Raw genomic sequence first — 23,458 nt, forward strand, 5'->3', positions numbered from 1 at the left:
TAACGCACGACTGTCAGCCATTACCAAATCCTGCTGTAAATCATCTCACAAGCATCTGTGGTTCCATAGTAATACACGGGAACCGACATGCATATCCTAACGCAGTCACCCGGTTCCACCGTTCCACCGTTCCACGACATGATGCAGGGTGATGTCGGTACTAGTCTTAGTACTCAAAACGCCATGCACAGCTCCAGAACGGGGACTATACTTCACCTGCATAACATGAGCACGATTCTCTCCTACCTAACAGGATTAGCGGTAGGGTTGTATGCTCCTCGCATGCATGGCGTACCTAGTGTGCATACTCAAACGTTGAGATCAGTTCGCGCTGGGATAGACGCAGCAGTAGTGTTAGTACCTAGGCACCTTTGTTTTCCAACTACTTCGTGATTACATGCCGAAGTATGTCGTTTTCAGTTCTCACATGCTCCATACACATCGCATTGTCGGTCCGCGGCCCTTCTTTGATATCTATATGGCATATACGCTTGCGTGTGGTCGTAGAAGCTAGAAATACTATTACGCGTCGGCTGGGAGTCGTAACACTAGAACATCCGTGTCTGTTCCGGTTGCTTTAGAACAATTTGAGTAGCTTGCCTGCTTTGGGTATGTGCTATTACTGTTGTGCGAAGGGAAAATCTCACTCTCGTACTGCGGTAGACATCTTACCAACACGTATCAAGAAATTAGAATTATCACAACACAAGATATTTAGTCAACCATCTATATTAACGTAGACCGTAATATGAATGTCCGAACAATTCTTTAGAAATAGCTTCAATTTCCTCAATCGTGTATACTTAGGTACTAAGATACAATTTCAATGACCAGCTTGAACTAAGACCAGGCCTTAGTCTGAACCAAAGGAGCACTCTATTCTTCATTCTTCGCGATTGCGTCAAGGTTATAGTAATCTCAACACCCATCCACGCAAGATACATGCCTATTCCTCGGACCGGTGTCTTCATTCCATCCACTCCAGCCTCAACCTCGCCTTCGGAAGTCTGGGCATACCGAGCTCTCACTCTCAACTCACCCCGAACCCATAATCACGGAGACTTTCCATCTCCGTTCGCCACTGTGATCATGGAAACGTTCCACTTCCGCCCACTACCGAAAACCTTCGTTGATCATAAAAGCCGAGCGGCGGTAGATACAGTTACCCCGCCCCGCCCATCACGCCCCGCACACGCATCTAGTTATCGGTCGCCGACCAACCACGCGTTGTGTATTAACGTGCTAAACGCCGGATGGGTGACTATCGGAAGCGTTCCGATAACGCAGGTGATTACTTGGGCAGATAGGGTGCTTACGTTTGTAGTTCCGAGGTAGTGACCGAGGTCGCGGTTGCCTTTGTAGGAGGGGTGGCGGTTCCCAAGGTTGCTCCGTCGCGACTTCTGTTTACTGCCGCACGTTGGAACGGAGGGCTCTTTCTACTGCTTTTCTGGATACTCGTGCTACTTCCTCTTCGTTTGAAGCTCTTCTCTGCCTAGAACCTCACAGTCCTCCTCGAGTAGCCCTTAGAATACAATCATGTCTCCTCCGTCAGCAATCGAGCCTCAAGCAGGCGACGAGACCAGAGCGAACACGGTGGCACCGAACGAGCCTGGTCTGAACCAGAAAGATGGAAAGATTGAGATGTTAAAATTTCCCAAGCCGCCAAAGTTTGACGACCCGTACAAGGAGCGGGCGTACCTGAAGGGCCGACTGGCAGCTGCTTTCCGCATCTTTGGAAAGTACGGGTTTGATGAGGGGGTGGCTGGCCATATCACGCTGAGGGTACGTCGTGTAGCACATGTTGTGCGCAGTATACTGATTGCTTTAGGATCCTGTGGACCCTACGAACTTCTGGGTCAATCCGTTCGGTGTCGCCTTCAGCCTCATTAAATCCTCGGACCTCATTCTCGTCAATGCAAAGGGCGAGGTCATCGATGGTGGGGAATGTAGACTGCTGAACACGGCAGCTTATATGATCCATCACGCTGTCCATTCTGCCCGCCCCGATGTCGTCGCCGCAGCGCACTCTCATTCGATTTACGGTCGCACATTCTGCGCACTTGGTCGCAAACTCGATACCATAACACAAGACTCATGCGCGTTCCACAACGACCATGTCATTTACGAGTCGTTCAACGGTGTGGTGCTGGCCGAGGAAGAGGGCAAGAACATTGCAAAGTGTCTAGGCGACAAGAAGGCTGCGTTGCTTCAGAACCACGGCCTGCTGACTGTAGGCAAGAGCGTAGAGGAGGCAGTGTTCTGGTTCATCAGCATGGAGAAGTGCTGTCAATCACAGCTGATGGCAGATGCAGCGGCAGTTGGGCGGGGTGGCGAGACGGTGAAGATTACAGAGGAGGACGCGGTTTACACACACAAGACGATTGGGAGCTCGCTGGCTGGGTGGTTCAGTGCGAAACCGCTGTTCGACGTTATACACAAGGAGACGCAGGGAGATTATTTGGAGTAGGCGCGTTAGTCGAATCAAGATCACATGCAAATTGATGGCGTGCTCCAGGGCTGTCAGGGCTCTTCCCGGCCCCACCGGCGTCTTAAGTCCGCCGCCGGACCAAGATGACATATGCGAAGGCGAGACAAAGTTTTTGTTGTTTTGACCTACGCGTTCTCTTGTAGCCAACACGTGGACGAAAGTAGGGAACAAAGTCGACATGCAGCAGTGAAACACCAGGCGGCACAGTGGCGTCGAGCACAAACAGCCTAACACCAGACCAACCCCTCTCGAGCGCCCGCTCCAGCTGTCAGCGCGAGAGACGATGGTGTCATAGCGTCTGCAGGGTCGCAAAGTTATAGTGAACCCTGGAGCGTCTGCAGCATCACTTGACGCCTCGCAGCTGTCGCCTTGTTTTCTTTTCAAGCCTCTACAATCGCTCTCTCCACCGACTTGCTTGTTCGTATTGGAGGCGCATTGCATACACGACCGTCGCACAGCTGCACGCCAGACGCACGCGAAGCATCTCTAGCGGGGCATGGCGAAGGGTCCTGCAGTCGTAGTCGTCGCCAGGTACCGTCTCACCCAGCCTTGACGGCTCCACATTCCGCTTCTGTAGCTAACTTGCACCCAGACACGGCGCCCGACTCGACGCTGCCGACAAGTCATGGCATCTTTCCTCGCCCACGCCGTATGATCCGCCCCTCACGTACGGCGGCTGGTCCCAGGCAAAGGCCCTCGGCCAGCGCATAGCCGCCCTCCTGCACGAGCGAGACATCCAGCAGGCAGAAGACGCGAAGAACGCGGCCACCAACGACCCCGCCCATCTCGACTTTAGCAAGCTGAGCATCTCCAAGGACGGCAAGGCGCAAGGGCGGCCCAAGAAGAAGCGCAAGATCATCATACACTCGAGTCCCTTCCTGCGATGCGTCCAGACCAGCACGGCGGTTGCAGCCGGCATCTCCCAATACCACTCGCCTACCACGCCCCAGCTCAATGTGCCGACACCCCCCTCCAAAGACGCCAATGGCTCGCTGGGAGTCCCTTCGCCCAAAGCGCCGCGCACCAAATCCACCTCGTCGCAGCCCCGAACCTTCGAGCCCCTCGCCGACCCCAATCTCGAGATACTGCCGCGGCCTCACACAGGCCCTGAGAGGGTGCTCCTGCGCATCGACGCGTTCCTGGGCGAATGGCTGTCTCCCGAATACTACGCCGACATCACGGCCCCGCCAAACTCGACTATGATGGTAGCGGGCGCCAAAGCTGATCTGTTACGGAGGGGCGACTACATACAGGAACAGCCGAATCCGAACAGCAGCAAGGGCCACTTCCCAGGAGGTTGGATGGGGAACAAGTCGGGCACTAGCACACCGAATGGTGGTCGAGGAGCTGGCACTGCTGTGAGCAGTCTGGCTCAGTTTGCGCCGCTTCGAGAGCGCTCCAGCAGTTACGCTGGCCCACTGGGCCTGGAACGAACACCATCGAAAGAAGCAACTGCACCACTGGCGATGCCAACTCAGACACCCAAGCCGACCGCGATACCCAACCGCGTCTACGAACCGCCGCACCCCTCCTACTCCGTCTCGCCCGCCGACCCGATACCACGAGGCTACGTCGCGCACGCCCAAGAAGCCTGCGTCAAAGTAGACTTCCAATGGGACAGCATGCGTGCGCCACAGAACTGGGGCGATGGCGGCGAGTACGGCGACGAATGGAGCACAATGCACAAGCGCTTCAGGAGAGGTCTTGCGGGCATGATGGAGTGGTACAGGGTCCACGGCACAGCGCCTCCAAAGGACCAGTTTCCTGGCTTCATGTTTAAGGAACCGCTGCGCCTAACGCCACCGCCTATGTCGCACACCAAGTCCGACCCCTTCCCCAACTTCAGCGATGATCCTACCGCGGATGAGGAGGAAGAGCTGGTTCTGATCCTGATTACTCATGGAGCAGGATGCAATGCGCTGCTCGGCGCCATGACGAACCAGCCTGTCTTGATGGATATAGGTCTGGCGTCGCTGTCCATGGCAGTCCGGAGAGATGAACCTAGGCAGACATCCGCACCAGCCACAATACACACACGAAGACTTTCCGTAGCAGACCCCGGTATGTCAGATACCTACGACATCAAACTCTCAGCTTCAGTCGACCATTTGCGGCCTGGAGTGGACCCTTCAAAACCGCCATCAGCGCAGACACAAACATCATCCCCAGCCATCACAGCAAGTCCCTCATTGGAGTATCGACGAAGGTTCACAGGATCATCGACGACTAGCAGTCCGCTTGATTCACCCTTCTCGCTCGGCGAGCCGTACAGGAACTGGAACAGCTCACTGGGAGGCGTGCGACGGACCATGAGTTCAGGATCCAACTCGAGGTTTGCGCAGAGTGCGACAAGCGGCGCTGCATCTCCATCAGGCGGATTGTGGTCAGGCGCAAGCACACCCGCCACAGAAGCCGACATGGTTCTCAACTTCTCAAACCAGCAGCCACAGCCGCCAAAGTCGACTTCCGCTGCCGCAGCTGCCTCCAAATCCAAGAGTAACTCTATCGCACACTTGGACGGCGCGTCTGATGTGAGCAATCGCTTGACAAAGCTCGATTCGAAAGAAGAGCGAGAAGTCAACGATAAACCGACTCCTCTAGTTAGTGCCCAGACGCGCAAACAGAGCGCTCCGAGTACTTCTGCTGGCGGTCTCTGGGGCGCCAAGGTAGCCCCAAAGGCCAACAACGGACTCTGGGGGCCGCCAAAGTTGGACGACGTTTACGAGCATAGTCATGGGCCTAAGCGGCGATGGACGGTTACGGAGAGGGATGAGTAGTTCAGCAAGGAAAGCACTGAGCACCCGGGAGCCTACATCAAGATGGAAACACGCAAAGTACGTGACCTAATCTCAACGTAGGCTCCAGGGTATCCAGGTTTTCCCTCGAATGATGTACGGTGTTGGCGTGCTATTTGTATCTTCGGTATTCAGCGACGGGTTATTGGAGTTATTACTGTGTTTCATTGATTCATGACTAGCATTTGTAGCGGCGGACTATGGCGTTTGATCAGCGAGGGCTACGGCTATGAATGGAATACCCTGCCCAAGTGGGAACAATATCTATGAAACACGTGCATGTTGCTTGCCCATGACTGCGGTGCACTCGATCCAATATCGCGCTACGTTTGCCATGCTTCCAGGCCTGGGTTCCACGTTCAACGAGTGACGCAAGCCCGTCTCACGGGATCATCATCAGCTGCATTACCTACATACTGCAGGCACCAGTCCGAAAAGCCCATTCGGAACACGTAACTACCGCATCCGAGCTGCATGCGCATATCGACACATACATCTACATATCTTCATCTCTGCCCCTCTATACAGCGTTCATAACTCGCCCTCCGCAGTGCACACATTTGCACTCGCGACAACCGCGCTCGCCGCGGCAGACCAGCCCCAGCCGACAATTCTCGACCGTAGCCACCCCACCGTTCGTCTCCACCGCACCACGCTAAACCGATCACTCGCATTTGCGCGGGAACCGCAACGCGAGATCTGATAGGCAGTCGGCGGTCGGGCCGATACAATCAAGGCGGGCGCTTCACGCGCAGGCACAGTTAGCGCATTCGCGGTAAGGAAGGCTGGCTTGCATTGACAGTTGGGGAGTGGGCGAACTATTCACGCTTTATCCGTGAACAAGTCTGCTGCAAGGCGGTTTCCAAGCATGTCTGTCAAGTTAGTATCTTCTCTCCTCTTTCTCTCTCGCTCCGTTTCCCGCTCTTCCTGAACGTCCTGTCCTGGCTTTGTCGTGTGTGCTTGTGTTGCCCCTCGCATTCCTACCCCGCGGATTGTAACGAGAAGCTTTGGGCATAGTCATTTCGGCAGAGCAGCATGGGGTTCAAGACGCACAAGATGAAGAAGTCGAAGTCTGACCGCAAAAATAGTTGGGTTATGCTCGCTGAGAATGGCGGGTACACTCCTCTGCCTGGCGAACAGACACTATACCAGTCTCCTCCTCGAACCACGCTCTCGCTGCAGACTAGCCACCAGCGTAGTCCGAGCGAGTCCTACTCACAACAATGCAAGTCGGGCGTTGTATATCTCACAAACAGACGGGTGCGTACATACCATCTCCATCATGTGGAACTTGACTAACGTGACCAGATGATCTACCTTCCCGTCGCTCCAACCCCCCAACTCCAATCCTTCGCCGTCCCCATCCTCAACGTAACCGATTCCCGCGTCACAGCCCCCTGGTTCGGCGCCAACAAATGGGAAGCCATCATCCAGCCCGTCCAAGGCGGCGGCATACCACCACAGCACGCCGAGCTTGACCTCGTCATGGAATTCAAAGAGGGCGGCGCATTCGACTTTGCGAGCATATTCGAGCGGTTAAAGGAGCGGTTACGGCAGGCTGTAGAGGTGGCGCGGGAGAGCGGCGGTGATGTGGAAGACGGAAGCAGAGGCGTGGGAGGCGTAAACATGAACAACGTACATCTGGAAGACCTACCGGCATACGAGGAGAGCAGACAACATGCCCGAGTACCGGATCCGCTTCCCAGTCCGCCGATGGACGGTTCTGCAGCGGGCGTAGGCGGTCCTGTCGTTGCGGCTCCCGTGCCGTCCAGTCCACAAGCATCGAGTCCGCTGTCGAGCCCGCGGACTCAACAAGAGCGCTTCGAGCCACCGTCGGATCCGCCGCCAGGCTATGAGGAGACTCAACGTGGGAGCATTGTAGATGAGCTGGAGAGACAGATGATGAATAATCCTTGGAAGGAAGATGAGGCGAGGCGGTGAAGAGGAACGTTGTCATGATTAGATGGGTGTGTTTGAGCAGGGCGTTCGGGGTCGTCGGCTTCACATGGCCGCATGGATTATTATCATATTATTCTGATACTCCACTGCGTCTGAGTCACTGAAGAGTATAGATTGTGATTTGTTGAGTCTGGGTGCTCTTGCAAACGCCGTGTCTGCATCTTAACACCTACACATCCACTGCTTCGTGTCACAAAGCATCTCCCGTCAGCATCAGCAACACGACAGCCAGCACCGCAGAACCGCACATAATGAGCAAACTTCCCAGATTGACATGTGAAGCGCCTCAAATCACCCGCAAAGTCGACACCTGGAGGCATGTGAAAGCTAGCTTCCCCCGGAACGGATGACGCGCCCCACAGACGCGCTAACCGGAAGCGCAACGTACCTCGGCGATTCGCATGCGAATGACCTAATGCTTGCCGCGACCGAACGGTAGTGCTGCTTCATATACTTCACGTCGGAGCTTGTTCTTCAGCTTTCCCTTTACACAGCTTCTATATCGACGACAGTACTCAATATGGCCAACCAAGCTCCTAACAAAGGTATGTCGGGTGAGAGTAGAAGAAGTGGCGTTGGTGAATGATGGATGAGATTGCTGACGGTTGTACAGTTCAAGAACGCCTCACGCAGGTCGAGGGCCATCTCATGGGTGGAAGCGGAAGCCCTGGTGCTGCGGGCTCAAAGGGAAAGAAGGGGTTGTTGGAGAAGAAGGCTGATGACGTGAGTTACACATCTTGTCTTTGGGCGATGCGACGGCGACTGTTAGATCAGCTCAACGTCCTTCCAGCTGAAGATTCATTACTTGCCAATTCAACACCATACTAACCCCCATCTCCCAGATCGTCATTACCTGCGCCCTCCGCACCGCCTTCACCAAGGGCGGAAAAGGCGGCTTCAAAGACACGCAAGCGTCCGACCTCCTCCACGGCGCCTACAAAGCGCTCCTCCAACGCTCCGGTATCGACCCCAACCTCGTCGAAGACATCGCTGTCGGTGCCGTCCTCGCCCCAGGAGGCGGCGCAACCGAATTCCGCGCTGCTGCCCTCGCCGCTGGCTTCCCAACAACCACAGCCGTCAAATCGCTGAACCGACAATGCTCCTCCGGTCTGCAAGCCTGTGTCGACATCGCCAACGCTATCAAGAGCGGCATGATCGAAATCGGCATCGGCGCCGGCGCAGAAAGCATGAGCACACAGTACGGTCCCGGTGCCGTCTCTGAGTTCTCCGAACTGCTCGAGTCGCACAAGGAGTCTGCGAACTGCAAAGTACCCATGGGCGTCCTCTCCGAACAAATGGCCAAAGCAAAGAACATCCCCCGTTCCGAGCAAGACGCCTTCGCCGCATCCTCCTTCCAGAAAGCCGTCGAGGCCCAGAAGAACGGTCTCTTTGACGAGGAAATCGCGCCCCTACAAGTCAAGTGGACAGACCCCAAGACACAAGAAGAACAAACCATCACCGTATCCAAGGACGACGGCGTCCGACAAGGCATAACCGCCGAATCGCTCGGTAAAATCCGCCCCGCCTTCTCAAAAGACGGTTCCATCCACGCAGGCAACGCCTCGCAAATCTCCGACGGCGCCGCCGCCGTGCTCCTCATGAAACGCAGCACCGCCCAGCGCCTCAACCAACCCATCATCGGAAAGTTCGTGCAAGCCTCCATCGTCGGCGTCCCGCCGCTCATGATGGGTGTGGGTCCCGCTGCTGCTATCCCTGTTGTGCTCGAGAAGACGGGTCTCGATAAGCAGGACGTGGATATCTGGGAGATTAACGAGGCGTTTGCTAGTCAGTGTCTTTACTGCATCAATGAGTTGGGGCTGGATGTTAAGAAGGTTAATCCTAAGGGTGGTGCGATTGCGTTTGGGCATCCGCTTGGTGTGACGGGTGCGAGGCAGGTTAGTACGCTGTTGACGGAGTTGAGGAGGACGGGGAAGAGTGTGGGTGTTACTAGTATGTGTATTGGTACCGGTATGGGTATGGCTGCTGTTTGGGTTGCGGAGTAGGATGGTAGAGTAAGGATTAGGTTCAATGTACGTTGATTACATGATGGTATGATAGGTAAAATGTTATGTACTGTGAATGATATATACAAGAATCGTCGATTGTCCTCTTTCTTCTTCTTCAATGCTCGGCTCGTTTGAGTTGATATCTGCAGTATGTTTTGTGTCAGTTCTTGGTGTCGTACTGCCAACGCTGCTTTCACACGGAATGCCACTCCTACTTCGTCTTCACCTTGACACGGAGAGATGGCGCTGTGTCGTAGTATCTTCCCTCTCCCTCTTCATGCGCGCGCGTCTTCGCATCTCGAGTCTTGCGCCCGGTTCCCATGCTGCCGCGCATCTAACTCAACCCTCCCAGATATGTATTTAGAAAATGAACGTGCTTCCCAGCACGCCTCCCCCACCCTTCAGCCAGCATCAATAGTATATTCGTACGGCAAATCCCCCTCACTGGGATTAGGGTGCAAGCGAATCACACTGCCTGCACTTCCCAGCGAACTCTCGCTCGAATTGGGCAACAAAGTACTTGGACTTCTGCGGGGTCTTTCTCGGACTATGACAGAGCCTGTTTCCGACCCAGAGTCCGCATGCGAGCGCTGCGAGGGTGTACGCGGTGTACCGTAGAGGGTGGAACTGCGCTGTTGTTGGCGCGACGGAGCGGTGCGGACAGTTTGTGGGGAATGCGTAGTCGAATTACTATCAGCGGACAATAGGGAGCTGTTGAAAGAGGACAGCGAAGCTTGGCGCTCGAGTTGCGGTGTGCGGTAGGGGAGTTGGGAGTGCGAGGAGATGCTCGTTTCGGAGCTTGATTCTGTGGGCGCAAGACTGCGTGTGTCGGATTCGATGTCTTGGGCGCGTGCTTCTTCGATGACTGCCGGGTCGACTTCTGTCATGCCGTTCAGGATCTCTGCGAAAGTGGCCATGGTGTCACGGAATTGTGTCTCGGTTAGGCTTGCGGTGGAGAAGCGTGCGTATTCGTATTGCGCGAGGAAGGTGGCACCGAGAGAGGGTGGGTTGAGTAGCCCGAATTCTGCGAGGCGGGCGAGGTATTCGCGGAGGCCCATTGCGCGTGGGCGCTGGAGGAGGGTCACAATGCGCGCGTCTGGGAGAGGCGGCGCGTTGTCGGGGTATTGTTGGGCGCTTTCTTCGAGGGCTGGGTCTGGCGGTGCGAGCGAGACGGCTTTCGCTTCGATGAGGTTCGGTAGTTCGCAGATGACGCCCCAGTACTGGAGGTTTGGCAGATCAGGCGACGAAGGTGACGCCCAGCCTGGATGCGAGACGTTGCCCCAAGGCGGCGAATTCGCAGACACGGGGATGATTGTCGCATCCGGCGCATGGTGATGGTGATGATGGCCTTTCTTCTTGTTCGCCTTGTGCTTCTCCCTTCTGCTCTCCGCCGTGTTTGGTCGCGATTCCTCGCCCTTCTCTTCGTCCACGTCGACTTCGCCGCGAACGTCCCTCGGCCTGCTGTCCCATGCAATGACCGCGCTTCTCTTGAAGTGCTTGACAATCATCCATCGCACACCCTTGCCCACCTCTCCTTCTTCAATTGGCACATAGCTCTTGGGTATCGCCGCAAGCACAGTCCTATTTGTGTAGATGCGCGTCGAGTAGATCAACAGGACAATTAGGCAGGTCAACAGGTAGACACCTCCGATGACAAATAGCTTCTGAAGCTCTTTGGATTTGATTGATTGGTATATTGTGTCGGCGGGCGTAACGGCGAGGAGCAGGAGCAGGATTATAAGAAGGGTGGTGTACGTGGTCGAGTACCAGATGCGGAAGAGAGGAATGCGCATGGCGGCGGCGGTGGTGAGGGCTCGGCGTAAGGAATGTAGGCATCGGTCTGAGGATATTACAAATTAGAGCTAGAGAAGTGAAGTGTGGCTACATGGCCTGGCTGCGCTGAGGATGCAGCTATGCGCTCATGGTGGCTGCTGGTGAAAGGAGGGAAGGCGCGCCATGCTACTGACGCAAACGGCATGCATGACGCACGGCCCACGTGTTTGCATCTCGTTTCCCACACAATCAGCGACTACCCTCTAAATTCCAGGGAGCTTTTCTTGAAAATGAATCCACTGACTTACAGCAGTACGCATGACCTGTATCTTTCACTCTGGCACTTTCTTCGTTTCTCTTTGCCCCTCTACATCCATACACCAGCCAGCGCAGAAACGCCGTTCCTCCATCGATACCTTCGACCGTGACGTAGCATAGACGCTCGGAGAATTACCACACCACCCCTCTCAAGCAATTAATTGAACACCGACTCCTCGACAAAGTATGACTCCCGAAACAGACCTCCTGAAGCAACATTGTCTTCGAATTTTATAAACACATGTTCTAATACTAATGCAAACTTCAGCGCGCATGTTCAGTTTCTTCCTTGTATGAGCCTCCTTGTACAAACGTTTCGAAACATCCATGTCTAGGATCCCATATCTGACCAAGCGCTCTATGCTCGCTAGCTGAGACACGCAACAACACAAGCCGCCTCTAACGCCTGAACACAATAGACTTCATGGTGGAACGCGGGATGTCTCAGGAGCTTGGTACTTCCCTGACGCTTTATTCGCCAAGATTATCAGCTTTGTACCAAGTTTCTTAACCGCATCTTCATCCTGCTGCCCAAAATGTAGTTCAACTCTTCCAGGTACTGTATAGCGCTAACCTTCCCCTATCGTTCACGGCCATGCACGTTCGCAAGGGCTTCTGAAGGTTAGGCGTACGGCCCCAAACCGGCGTGCGCTGGTCTGCACTGTGTTTCTTATTTCCTTTTTCGTTTGTCTCCTGATTCTTCACAAGTCCAGCGTCACATCTCGATTTCATCTCTCTTCATATTATCAGTCATGTCCTACTTCATCGCATCGTCTTGCTTAGTAGCTACGTTGAACGGTAGGTTTACTGGAGGGCTAATGATAAAAGCTATCATATGGATGACTTCGCGGACCTGCGGCTTCGAACCAAGACTACCTCTGAATACACCACAACACGGTTTCGGACTGCGGTAGTCGCCGGGCTACCGTGTAGTTAATCTTCGACCAAACCTGGACCGCTCGTAAACGCCACACAGAGCTAAATCGATACCCTTCTACAAGACTTTCGAGTTACGCGGCATGCCGTTTGCCTTTTTCGACAAACCCGACCGAAGGCCTCACGCGCTGGGACGTGATGGAGCCCCGCAGGACAAACAGTAACAGGCAGGAAAGGAATTCACTCCATTAATTTCACTTCCTACGCACTGGCTTCCACAAGATTGTCCGAGCTCTGGGGCGATCGAAGAGCTTGGCTCCGCAACCAAGGTCCCCGATTTCTTCCCATTTCGCTCAACCCGGCCCCGAGTTACACCTTCACCGTAAACACCAGGTTCAGCCCCGCATACGTTCACCTTTTCGCTTTCCAGCAAACCCTTCGACCACTGAAGCGCTACATCGACCCACGTTCAGACGCCGCAGCGGGCTACCGACTTCGTAGTCAGGTACTTCCTCCTCTACCTCGGAACTTCGCACAGCACCTCCACTGCTGTGCTTTCGACCACCCATACCACTAAGGCGAACCCAGTCAGGAGGAAACACATAGCATATCCACATCATCGCACTCTCTCGCGCGCGTTCGCTCTCGCCACCACCTTCATTAGTGACAATGGCCGCGCGTGCCGTACAACAGAAGGCTACATATGGACGTCGCTGGGTACGTCTACTACTTCCATCACGACCAGCAGTTCACGACAATGGTCCGCACCTCTTCTAGCCTTGAGAACATGGAGCAAGATGGCTTGTTCAAAGTATGAGTATGACCCAAGCATAGTATCGCTGGTGCAAATAGGTATCCAGCAGCGACGGTCATACCTCTCGGGTGGGCAGTCAATGATCATATGCAGTCACATCACATCACGAGGGTGGAGAAGACTATTATGATCATGATAACATTACTGCCTAACCTGTTTCAAGGCCAAGGGTCATGTACACATACACGATGGATGCTTTGGAGCACTTCCATCGATGAGAGCTCTGGTGTCATATCGTCAACCTTCTCGAGCTCCCGGTGCGAGCTTTTACGGTCGCACTGTCCGAACGTCCTCGCGTTCCTTCCTCCGCCCGTTGTAGCAATCTTTGGGACCATCCCCTCACGCCGCCCGCCGACGTGTTCGTACCCGTAAATGGAAAGAGAAGAGAGTAAAAAGCCTTCGTGACCCGGATTAAGAGAGGTTGAAGGCACCCCGCGTGCAGATGTCTAATCGTGTCGAGGGTAATTTGGAGTTTTGAAAAGGCATGAAAAGGAAATGCCGCCCACCGTAACACCATGCAATGCCGCAAAAAAAATGACAAGTTAGAAGGAACGGTCCAAGTCGTAGCCATGTCACCGACTAAGGTGTGTGGTCAAGGCTCTTTGAGGCCGGATCCTGGGAAGAAAGAGTGCTCATGACTTGCGGAAGTCCGACAAGACGGGGTAGATGAGCTCGAAAGCCTGGTAGATCTCCTCACGGACCTTGGCACCAGTGAGGACGATCTTGCCAGATACGAAGATCAAGAGGACAATTCTCGGCTTCATCATACGGTAGATGAGACCAGGGAAGAGCTCAGGCTCGTAGGAAGAGAAAGTGTGATGGCGAGATGCAAGACCCTCGAGACGAATGGGGAAGCGAATGTCGCAGGAGCCAACGATGTTCTGAATCTTGAAGTCCTATGGTAACGTTAGCATTGAATCATACGTACTTAGTCCGATGCGACGTACGGTGAACTTAGCGCTGAACCCGAGCTTCTGGATAATCCGCGCATATTTGCGGGAAGCAAGGCGGCTGTCGTCTTCAGACTTGGCACCGGTTACAACCATCTTTCCACTCGCAAAGACCAAGGCCGTCGTCTTCGGCTCGCGAATACGCATGATCACAGCAGCGAAACGCTTGGGGTTGTATTCGGCATTGCGGGCGTGAAGAGCGATGGTCTTGAGATCGAGGCGAGCGGACAGGTTGACGGTAGCGACAATGTTCTGGAGAGTAGGCACAATACCAGAGGGCACTTGACCGTTCTGAGTATCAGGAGTAGCCGCTGGGGTCGCAACACCGTTCGCGTTGTCGGCAACCTGCTGAGTGTTCTGCTCGGCGGTTGGCGCACTCAGGTCGAGGTTCGCGCCCTGGGGGTACGAGAGAGATCCAGGAGCGACGAACTGAGAGCGAACGTTAGAACAATTTGACAAATGGGAGACATCACAAGAGCTTACCGTCTGAGCCTGGGCGGCGGTGGACGGGTGAGAAGTGAGAGAGTTGGGATCCATGATGAAGTTATTGATTGGATTTGGAGTGATAGACTCTTGAGGAGAGCGGTATCTTGACAGACTGCGCAGGTCAGAGTGTGTTCTAGAGCGGCAGCGACGGTCAAGTCGGCGGACTACGAGATCGCGAGGTATAGAGCGAGGTCGGTCGACACCGGAGGGGTGTGTCTATGAGATAGGTGGAGACGGTACCGGAGGCAGGAGAGCTACAAGCGAATGTGTCCCTCGCGTACGTTGACAAGTATGCCGTCGAGTGGTGCTGTCACAGTGGACGGCGGGTTAGTGTGTAGATTAAGTGACCAAAAGCGTAGCCAGCAAGCCTTTGGCGGGGTAAGTCGAGATTGCGACTGAGGATGAGGCTGCTGTTGGGCTGTCGCAGGCTGAATATAGCTAGCGCCGATCGCGACCTCTGAGAGAGTGGATATGTGCGAAAATGGCACACCGGGATTTCTGAGTCGCAGTATTAGAGAGCGCGCAGTTGAAAAGGTGAGTTTTCGATCTGCGGCGATGGTGGAGTAGAGAGTTGAGGTGTTGCGACAACGGCGGGCTCGGCGGAAATCTCGTTAAAAAGTTGGGGGGGAGGCCGAGTACTTATAGTAGTGGCTGCCTGCGTGCCAAGCCGTTAGCGCCCCGCTACGTCGCAGGGATTGGGCGGCGATTGGGGCTTAGCCTCAGATTCCCGGTAGCGAGAAGATTCTGCTGTGAGTAAAAGGGGCTCCCAGCGTCATGCGCAACCGTTTCCCTTCACTCCCCCAGCTTCACCCCGCATATGCGACGCTGCAATCACTGAGCCAGCTTGCTTGTGTCGACTGCAGCGCTGCCGACAGCCTCTCCGCGACACTGGAAGGTGCAGCGCGCATGTTGCTGCCTTACTGATGTGCGCAGGTCGGCCGGTGCCTTCCCTCGTTACCAGCGATGACGACGCACTGACCCGGATTGAGCGATGGCCCAAATCCAGCCCGTCCACTCGACCCCGTCGCCTCACTTGCCGCACTCTGGCCACCAGCAACGGCGCAGAACGAAGAGAAAAACTCATCGCGACACCTTTCCTTGGACCCCGTGGATTCTGCTGGTTGAGTTGCCGCCCTTTGAAAGGCGTGCGACGACCTGAGACACTTGCGGTACGCTGCGCCTCCCCCGGGCCTGTTTAGGCACGCACCCTGTGAAAGTGCAAACAATAGAACACGCAATCACGGCGACAACAAAGAACTTGATGGGCGAAGGACGGCCGCATGCGAGATTGTGATCCGGGGATGATCGTGGAGGCATTGGGAGGGTGCAGCCTGGTGCACGACTTTTTGGGTGTTGCATGGATCGTCGGCCTATGACTCACGCCCGCCCTCACCGGAAACCGACACATCTCCCCTTGCCATCAGCCTCCGCCTCCGCGTTGCTTTTGTAGTCTGGACCCCATTTACACGTGTCTTCAACCCTGGAGTAGTTTGGTGCTGAGCCAGTTGTCGACAGTGACAGGGTCTTCACGCAGGTATAGTCAAGTGGGTCTTATCAGTTGATTGCGTGTCTAGTGAGCAAGTATATGTGTGAGTGAGCTTTCACTTTATTCCAGTATTGACTTCTTTTTGCATACAAAAGTAGTGAAATTACTATGTTTGCTACTGCGCCTAGTGAATTATGCCCTCAGACGCCTGGCGTTGAATGATGCTTCTCTTGAGATCAATCATGCAACGAACTGCATGTGCATCGAGCTTCCCAACATGTGGACTTGCATTTGAACAGAATGATGAATCTTTGTGACCTGTGGGCTGCCAGATATCCCATCTTTGGAAGCCTAAGTTGCAGTTCACACTAGAATGCCTAACAAAGAAGGTGCACGGTTTAAGTGTAGACTTGGAGTATATCTTATCAGAACGAGCACATTCTTACCGACTGCGATCACGAAATGTGGATTGATGGCGGGGATCGATGACTAAGGCAATCTGGGAACGGCGACAGTCGGCGCATCTAGACACGCCCGCGAACCAGTCCCAGCCCCCTCCAAATTTACCACCACCACATAGAAGGAAAAAACTGAACAGGTCTGCAGACTACATTATGACATGATGTTGCAAAGTAGGTAACCTCACCTTAACGTAGGCTCTAGGCTGTTCAGTTTTTTCCTAGGTTGGCGTGCCACTGTACGAACATCACAGCAACTCACGTCAGCGTTGCCTTGTGACGTCTCTTGATGAAAGGGACGCGTTATTAGTCCTAAAAATTCTGGTTACGATGACCATCCTACCTACGGAGCAATTCGCATGACGCGCCGGACGCTGTTGCCAACCAGAAGCACGCGACGGAAACCAAATGCAGTACGAAACTAAGAAAAGAGACGACCTAATGACCTCCCCCGGCGATCTCAAAGTTTCAGCTTCGAAATCCTGCAACGCCATGCCTCTCACAACACCCTCTTCTTGAATTGAACGATGGGACCTTCACGAAGCGAGATGTACGCGTCCCTCAACTGGAAGTGATTAGGGTTTCTTTGGCCCCAGCCAAGATCGGGGCGGCCTTCTCCCACGTTTTGTCCAGGAGCTTGGCGCACGTCGTATCTCCAGAGGGTCCTACCAACGATCATACAGAGCTGTACCATCGCCATCTTTTGACCTAGGCAACCACCGACGCCCTTGGAGAAAGGATGGAACGATCGCTTCAGATGGTTCACCTCCTCTTGTGTGTTGGTGTCCGAGACTATCCATCTCTCTGGGCGGAAGGTGTTGTAATCGCCCCAAAGAGCTTCGTTTCGACCGAGCGACCACTTCGGAACACCTATTATGATTCCGCCAGGAAGGTGTTCACCAGCAATCATAATGCCACCCGGAAGCACGGTGCGTTCAAGCTCACTTGGGCCAGCCGGTGAGAGGCGCAAGGATTCGAATACCGCTGCTCGGAGATACTCGCACTTGGCCATTAGATCCGGAGCTGAGCCGATCTCTTCGACATCGTTGAAATTGTCCCTGATCTCATGAACGAGCTTTGTGTAGACCTTGGGGTTGCGAGTAATGAAGAAGAAGAGCGCGGTTACTGTTGCACTGGTTGTATCCGAGCCAGCAACTGTGAGCAAGTTTGCATCGGCAATCAGATTGTCGGTACTCAGCGCGTAATCACCCGTCTCTGGATCCTTCGCCATGCATAGAAAGTGGAACATATCTTCTCGAGCAACTGGACGTTTCTCGGCCTCATCCCTGCGTTCGGATTCGATTCGGCTTTTGGCCAGACCTTCCGTAAAGGCGAAATAAGCTTTGATCTCCTTCGGGGTGATGAGCTTCATCAACGAATCTAGGCCGCGAGGCTTCAGCCAAAGCAACAAGCTTCGGAACGGGGACTTGGCGAGCTACGGCGGTCAGCGCGACGACGTTCGATGGAGAGGGGTGGCGACTTACGGGATTGTAAAAGCGCAAGTATCTGGTAATGTTGTGTGGGATACTCTTCAGGTCATTCGACCCTGGCTCCTTGGTGTTGTTGGAGCTGCCGAAGCAGATGTCGCCAAACATGTCGAACAACAAGTAGTCAGCCCACTTGGTTAGATTCTGTGGTCCAGACCACCCCTCACCACCGAAGGTCTCACCCGGCAGTAATTCGTTCCATCGATCGACATGTCTAGCTACGAAGGGCACGGTAGCCTTGACGGATTGCTCGGTAAACGCCAAAGAAAGAGCCTTTCTCCTTCGAGCATGCACCTCAACATCCGTACAGCCTAGTGTATTCAGGTCATGCTTGTTCCGTCTCCACACCTCATAGAATGGCGACTTCTTGACGTTGGCTTTGTGACCAAACATGGCGTTGTAAGCTTCCGGCGTCTGGAAGAGTAGGAGATTGGGAGTTGCGCGAAACTTGTCGCCTGCACGCAACGTTAACGATATGGCTTCAAGGGTCGAAGCCTGACACACGTACCGTAGATCTGGAACTGCCTCCAAGACCAGATGTGGCGGTCTCCTTTACAGGCATGGTAGAAAGAGGGTATGCCGGAGATGCGAGCAAAGAACGGTCCCGGCTGCTTTGCGAGAGGGTGAAACCATAGGTTGTATATCGTGGAGTACACAAGCTATTCCATGTAAGCTGAGTCCGTGTATCAAAATGGAGTATACTGACATAGGTGGCAGCTACGCCAAGAACGAGCGGGACGGAGATAATCATGTTGGAGAGTTCTGATAAATTGTAACGGTTGATACTACGGAAATCAAGACTCCATGAGACTGAACTTTATATCTTGCCGCTCCGAGCCTTCTCAACGGCCTCCAGGGCTTCCGCAAACCCCGCGAGACACGCTCGAACCGCCTGGGCACACTATCTCGTCCCTCAATCTCCACCTCAGACGGCCCGCCACCATACCAAGATGACGCTTTCCCATGCGCCTTTTGCACAATTTAGCACAATCTCTCGCGACGTGTTGGGCGTGCCTTCCATCTGACCACCACTCACTCCTTCGACTTCTTTTTATGTCTTCAACGCAGCCCCAACCCGCTACTTTCGACTTACTCCCGATGCCATACCATCCCAACTGAGAAAGGCCATCGCTATCAACAGTCATCCGAGCATATTGGGCGAACTAGTGCTATCAGCGGGGCGGGGTTTGACAGTGGGGAAGCCTTCAACGCAACAATTCAATACACCAATACGCACATGGCCCCAAGCCAACGATGGTTTAAGACGTCCCGTCGTCTTGCTTTTGACGAGGTTATAAGCGCGATGTATGTTTTGAGTATAATGTCAAACTGCACGTAAGCGGATGTGGCTATGATAGTCATTCTTCAAGATTAGGTCTCATCGCGGCATACTGGGTTGTGGGGTTTGCAGTCATCCAGCGTTCGCTCAGCTTCAAGTCGCCGACCCCGACGACGACCAAGTTATACTCATTTTGTAGCTCGGGCGCCTATTGAAGGGGCTCATCTTGGGGGCCATACAAGAAAACCCCGAACAGGCCTGGAGCCTACATCGACGTTAGGTCACCTACTTTGCATGTCTCCATGATGATGTGCAGACCTATTCAATTTTTTCCTAGGTTGATTTACTATCATCAGTTATAGGGAGAATAAGGTCCTTCGCCAAGTCAACTCCAATCTCGCGCTATAACGTTCGCTACGAATATGGGCCATTCGCACTGGACGACCTCTCCGGTCGCATTATGGCACCACGCGACAGATAAAAAATGCAGCACTACGGCACAGTCGATAAAACGAGAGGATTTTCGCATGCGAGCGTTTTCTATTGGACCATGGATGAGTTATGTCCAAGCACTCGGTACGGGATAAATACGGCTCCAGGTTCAACATCCAACGGGCGGCTCGCGCCTGCGCTAACACCAGCCCCAATGGTCGCACAGCCCCGCCCCCACAACAACGATCCTACCGGGAAGGAAAGAGCAACCCACAGCTTAACTAAGAGCTAACGCACTTACTATCTGCACCAATTCGGACATACCGAGAACAGCCTCACATATGGGGATTTTGATCCTGCTCGCTTATGCATGGGGCCGAAACCAAAACCCCGTTTGATTGCGGCGTTATGTGATACCGCGTCCCCGGTATAATCAGCTTACTTGCTATAGACTCGCGCCATGGCACGGCAAATGGGAGGCATAACTTGTTACATCGTCGGGCTGTCAATACTCGAATAGTACTCTTCGCCGTACGCAGATGGAGAACCGCATTTTCACGACCAGTGAATGGCACGGTCTTATCGAAAGAGCAAGGGAAACGCCATGCTTGCATACAATACGTGGCACAGTCGTCAGCCCCTGGCTGAAGCACTCTTATAATCCCATTATCCTTTTCACCTCACACATTTCCACAGAAGCTATGCAAGTCGTACCTGACTTTGTGGTTCGCACTTTCCTTGGTCACCTAGCAACAGCAGCGACAAACAACGCGCCTGCCTCTCTGGACCCTTAGCGAAATCTCTTGCGCTTTCACTCCTGCACTTCTCTCCCGCTCTGTTTCACTCACCGCACCTCAATTCCACACTTTCGTTGCCAAAGCATGACCATGTCTTCTACTCCGAAGGACGATGCCGTACTGGATAACTCGAGTGCCGAGAAGGCGTCGACAAATACTTCCGCCCCCGATGAAGCTGAGCCGGTGGTAGCGACTGATGAATCGAAGTACATCACAGGCCTGAAGCTCTACCTGATCAATGCTGGTCTCACGATCTCGATCTTCCTCGTTACTCTCGAATCGACCGTCATCAGCACTGCCATTGTGGACATCACCGACGAACTGGGTGGCTATGAGAAGAGCTCATGGCTTTTCACGGCATATATGTTGACCTACTGCAGTAAGCATTTCCTTACCCTCACAGACTGACCACTTCGCTAATCCTGTCCAAGGTCTCCAGATGATCTGGGCAAAGCTCTCGGACATTGCAGGACGGAAATACACCCTCGTCGCTTCGCTACTCATCTTCACTATCTTCTCGGCGCTTTGCGGAGCCAGTCAGACACTCATCCAGCTCATCATGTTCCGATGGTGTCAGGGTATCGGCGGCTGCGGTGTGTACGCACTCACTCAACTCATGTTCATGGAAATTGCTCCGCCGGGAAAATTGCCAAAGTATATGGCGGGTGTTAGCATGGTGCTCGCGCTCAGTCTGATTACGGGGCCGCTTCTTGGTGGCGGAATCACGCTACATGGTAGCTGGCGCTGGATCTTCCTTTTGAAGTATGTACACGTCATTGAAGAACCTTCGTCAACGTACTAACATTGGTATAGCGTTCCTGTCGGAGTTCTTACTGCTATATCACTTTGCTTCACACTTCCGCGAACGCTGTTCAACGAGCCAGCTGCGCAGCAGACACACCCGATCTTCTCGAAACATTCCCTCAGTCGACTTGACTTCCTTGGAGCGACGTTGATGCTCGGCACTCTCGTGTTACTCGCTACAGGTCTCCAACAAGCGTCGCTGGACTATGCATGGTCTTCCAACAAAGTCCTTCCTCTACTCGTCGTTTCCGCGCCTTTCGCCGTCGCGTTCTTCACATGGCAATGGTACATAACACAGCGTCGCACCAACCCTGAGCCCGTCTTTCCGTGGCGCTTCTGTCAGAGCCGCATACAGCTCGGCATGATCATGTGAGTCCACAATTTTGTATCCTCATCATGCATCATACTGATACAGACATCCAGCAATACCTATCTCTCCGGCACAGTAATGTTCGTATGCATTGCGCAAATCCCCCAACGCTTTATCACGGTGAACGGCCTCTCTCCTCTCGCCGCCGCCGCCCGGCTCCTCACATACGGAGCTTTCGTGCCCTTTGGCAGTGGTATCGCTGGTGCGATGATGGGCAAACCCAGGATACCGCCATGCTGGATCATTCTCGGTGGCTCCCTGATGGAGATTCTCGGTATTGCGTTGCTGTCGCAGATCGATACTTCATCGCATATCGATGCTAGTCAGTATGCGTTCCAGATCATTGCCGGAACGGGAACTGGTCTTGTCAACTCGGGACTCATCCTACTTGTGCCGTACGCGATGGATAAGAGGGATTTGGGTAAGTTATTTACTAAATTCACACACGATTGTGTTCAGGGTTTCTGTTCACTAACGACCACCAGCCGTTGGCTCAGCAGCTACATCGCAGTTTCGCACACTGGGCGGTCTAGTCGGTATCGCCATCGTTACATCTATCTCCACACCCTACATTCGCTCCCATCTGACCGACATCCTACCCTTGGAGCTTGCCGAGAGCCTGCTAGAAAGGACGGAGTTAGTGCAGACTCTTTCACCGGAAACGTTGGAGCGTGTGAGGCAGGTATTTGGTGAGGCGTATAACCTGCAGGTCAAGGTACTCATCGGGTTTGCGGTCGCCAAGGTACCTGTCACGGGTATGATGTGGACAAACTTGAGGGTGGAGAGTAAGTGAGCGGGTGAAGATCGACACAGAGCTTTAGTGATGATGATTCCATATGACGAATACATCAAAGTGTACTTTGTTGTATCCCAACGTCTAAGAAGACCCCGAAGGTACTCAGTAGCTTCGGATAGATAGACCATTGTGGGCAAGACATCACAGCCATTCACTACGTGCGCGCTCTCCCCAAAGTAATTCCAGATATCATCGGAGGCACTCTATCACTCATAAACCTCTGATCGCTTCGCAAAGACTGCCTTGGCTACGCGCAAATGCTGGCCTTCTCTTTCCATCATCTCAGTAGAAAGTGTTAGCTCGTGTCTGAGCCATCCTCATCTGCCTCAAAGGCCTCATCGTCATCCTCTTCCTCCTCGTCGAAGTCCATATCCTCATCGCTGTCCAAGAAATCGTCGTTGGACATTGTGAACGCATCATTCCTAGCCTCTGTCTCCTCAGCCTTCATCCTCTCCAGCTCAATCTCGTGCGCCTGTCTCATTCGCGCATGCTCGTGTTCCTGGCGGGCGACGCGTCGCGCCACAACGGCCATGATCGCATCTTCACCGTATTGCGGTCCCAAGGTGCGCAGGATGTTGTTGATGTCTTGCTGTGTGATAGGGTCGCCAGTAGGTTCGAAGAGTAGGCGCTTGCATGTTGGACATGTGTTACCGACTTCTAGCCAGGCGTCTAGACATTGTTGACCGATGATGTGGCCGCAGGCGGCGATTCGCACAGCACGGTGAAGCTTGGAGTCCGCGGATTTACTCCTCGTAGGATGGAGGGCGAGAGGATGGCGGCAGATGTAGCAGTCTTGCGACGCATGCGCGTGCGACTGTTGGACCTGCTCGAGGCCCAGGCTGTTGAAGGTTTCCTTGTTTGCGAAGACTGTCATTTTGGATTTGATAAAGCTGAAGCAGTCGCGAGCGTAGTATGGCAGGCTTCAGTGTAGAGGTGAGGGTGGTATTTGTGAAGGCGCGAGTGATTGCCGTCGCGGGTCACACTTTCTCGAAGCGGGCAATCGAGGTGAAGTAGCGCACGGCCACTGTATTCTATTCTGATGAGTGCTAAGATCTGAAAAGTCGAGGGGGTATCCGCGTGAGAC

The 23,458-nt window shown here is 53.8% G+C and overlaps 8 protein-coding genes across 8 annotated transcripts; 4 read left to right on the forward strand and 4 right to left on the reverse strand.

Annotated features, from left to right (window-relative positions):
• Window positions 1-1,536: 1,536 nt before the first annotated feature.
• On the forward strand, window positions 1,537-5,265 carry J4E85_007257 (uncharacterized protein; the record flags this gene model as incomplete). The annotated part of the gene is made up of 3 exons (XM_051471489.1): window positions 1,537-1,782; window positions 1,829-2,463; window positions 3,081-5,265. The coding sequence occupies 3 exons, from the start codon at window positions 1,537-1,539 to the stop codon at window positions 5,263-5,265; spliced, it is 3,066 nt and encodes a 1,021-aa protein (XP_051324563.1).
• Window positions 5,266-6,318: 1,053 nt separating this feature from the next.
• On the forward strand, window positions 6,319-7,224 carry J4E85_007258 (uncharacterized protein; the record flags this gene model as incomplete). Its single annotated transcript, XM_051471490.1, has 2 exons — window positions 6,319-6,543; window positions 6,592-7,224. The coding sequence occupies 2 exons, from the start codon at window positions 6,319-6,321 to the stop codon at window positions 7,222-7,224; spliced, it is 858 nt and encodes a 285-aa protein (XP_051324564.1).
• Window positions 7,225-7,762: 538 nt separating this feature from the next.
• J4E85_007259 (uncharacterized protein) lies at window positions 7,763-9,245 on the forward strand (the record flags this gene model as incomplete). Its single annotated transcript, XM_051471491.1, has 3 exons — window positions 7,763-7,787; window positions 7,856-7,965; window positions 8,085-9,245. The coding sequence occupies 3 exons, from the start codon at window positions 7,763-7,765 to the stop codon at window positions 9,243-9,245; spliced, it is 1,296 nt and encodes a 431-aa protein (XP_051324565.1).
• A 404-nt stretch (window positions 9,246-9,649) lies between these two features.
• On the reverse strand, window positions 9,650-11,041 carry J4E85_007260 (uncharacterized protein; the record flags this gene model as incomplete). The annotated part of the gene is made up of 1 exon (XM_051471492.1): window positions 9,650-11,041. The coding sequence occupies one exon, from the start codon at window positions 11,039-11,041 to the stop codon at window positions 9,650-9,652; it is 1,392 nt and encodes a 463-aa protein (XP_051324566.1).
• Window positions 11,042-13,661: 2,620 nt separating this feature from the next.
• J4E85_007261 (uncharacterized protein) lies at window positions 13,662-14,516 on the reverse strand (the record flags this gene model as incomplete). The annotated part of the gene is made up of 3 exons (XM_051471493.1): window positions 13,662-13,925; window positions 13,977-14,408; window positions 14,463-14,516. The coding sequence occupies 3 exons, from the start codon at window positions 14,514-14,516 to the stop codon at window positions 13,662-13,664; spliced, it is 750 nt and encodes a 249-aa protein (XP_051324567.1).
• A 2,392-nt stretch (window positions 14,517-16,908) lies between these two features.
• J4E85_007262 (uncharacterized protein) lies at window positions 16,909-18,647 on the reverse strand (the record flags this gene model as incomplete). The annotated part of the gene is made up of 4 exons (XM_051471494.1): window positions 16,909-17,844; window positions 17,894-18,351; window positions 18,405-18,555; window positions 18,603-18,647. 4 exons carry the CDS (start codon window positions 18,645-18,647, stop codon window positions 16,909-16,911), a joined length of 1,590 nt encoding a protein of 529 aa, XP_051324568.1.
• A 1,847-nt stretch (window positions 18,648-20,494) lies between these two features.
• J4E85_007263 (uncharacterized protein) lies at window positions 20,495-22,371 on the forward strand (the record flags this gene model as incomplete). The annotated part of the gene is made up of 5 exons (XM_051471495.1): window positions 20,495-20,783; window positions 20,836-21,166; window positions 21,218-21,577; window positions 21,632-21,999; window positions 22,064-22,371. 5 exons carry the CDS (start codon window positions 20,495-20,497, stop codon window positions 22,369-22,371), a joined length of 1,656 nt encoding a protein of 551 aa, XP_051324569.1.
• A 298-nt stretch (window positions 22,372-22,669) lies between these two features.
• On the reverse strand, window positions 22,670-23,248 carry J4E85_007264 (uncharacterized protein; the record flags this gene model as incomplete). Its single annotated transcript, XM_051471496.1, has 1 exon — window positions 22,670-23,248. The coding sequence occupies one exon, from the start codon at window positions 23,246-23,248 to the stop codon at window positions 22,670-22,672; it is 579 nt and encodes a 192-aa protein (XP_051324570.1).
• Window positions 23,249-23,458: the final 210 nt, after the last annotated feature.

This window comes from Alternaria conjuncta, assembly GCF_024043145.1.
Source record: "Alternaria conjuncta strain BMP 0040 chromosome Unknown scaffold_10, whole genome shotgun sequence".
Taxonomy (NCBI): domain Eukaryota; kingdom Fungi; phylum Ascomycota; class Dothideomycetes; order Pleosporales; family Pleosporaceae; genus Alternaria; species Alternaria conjuncta.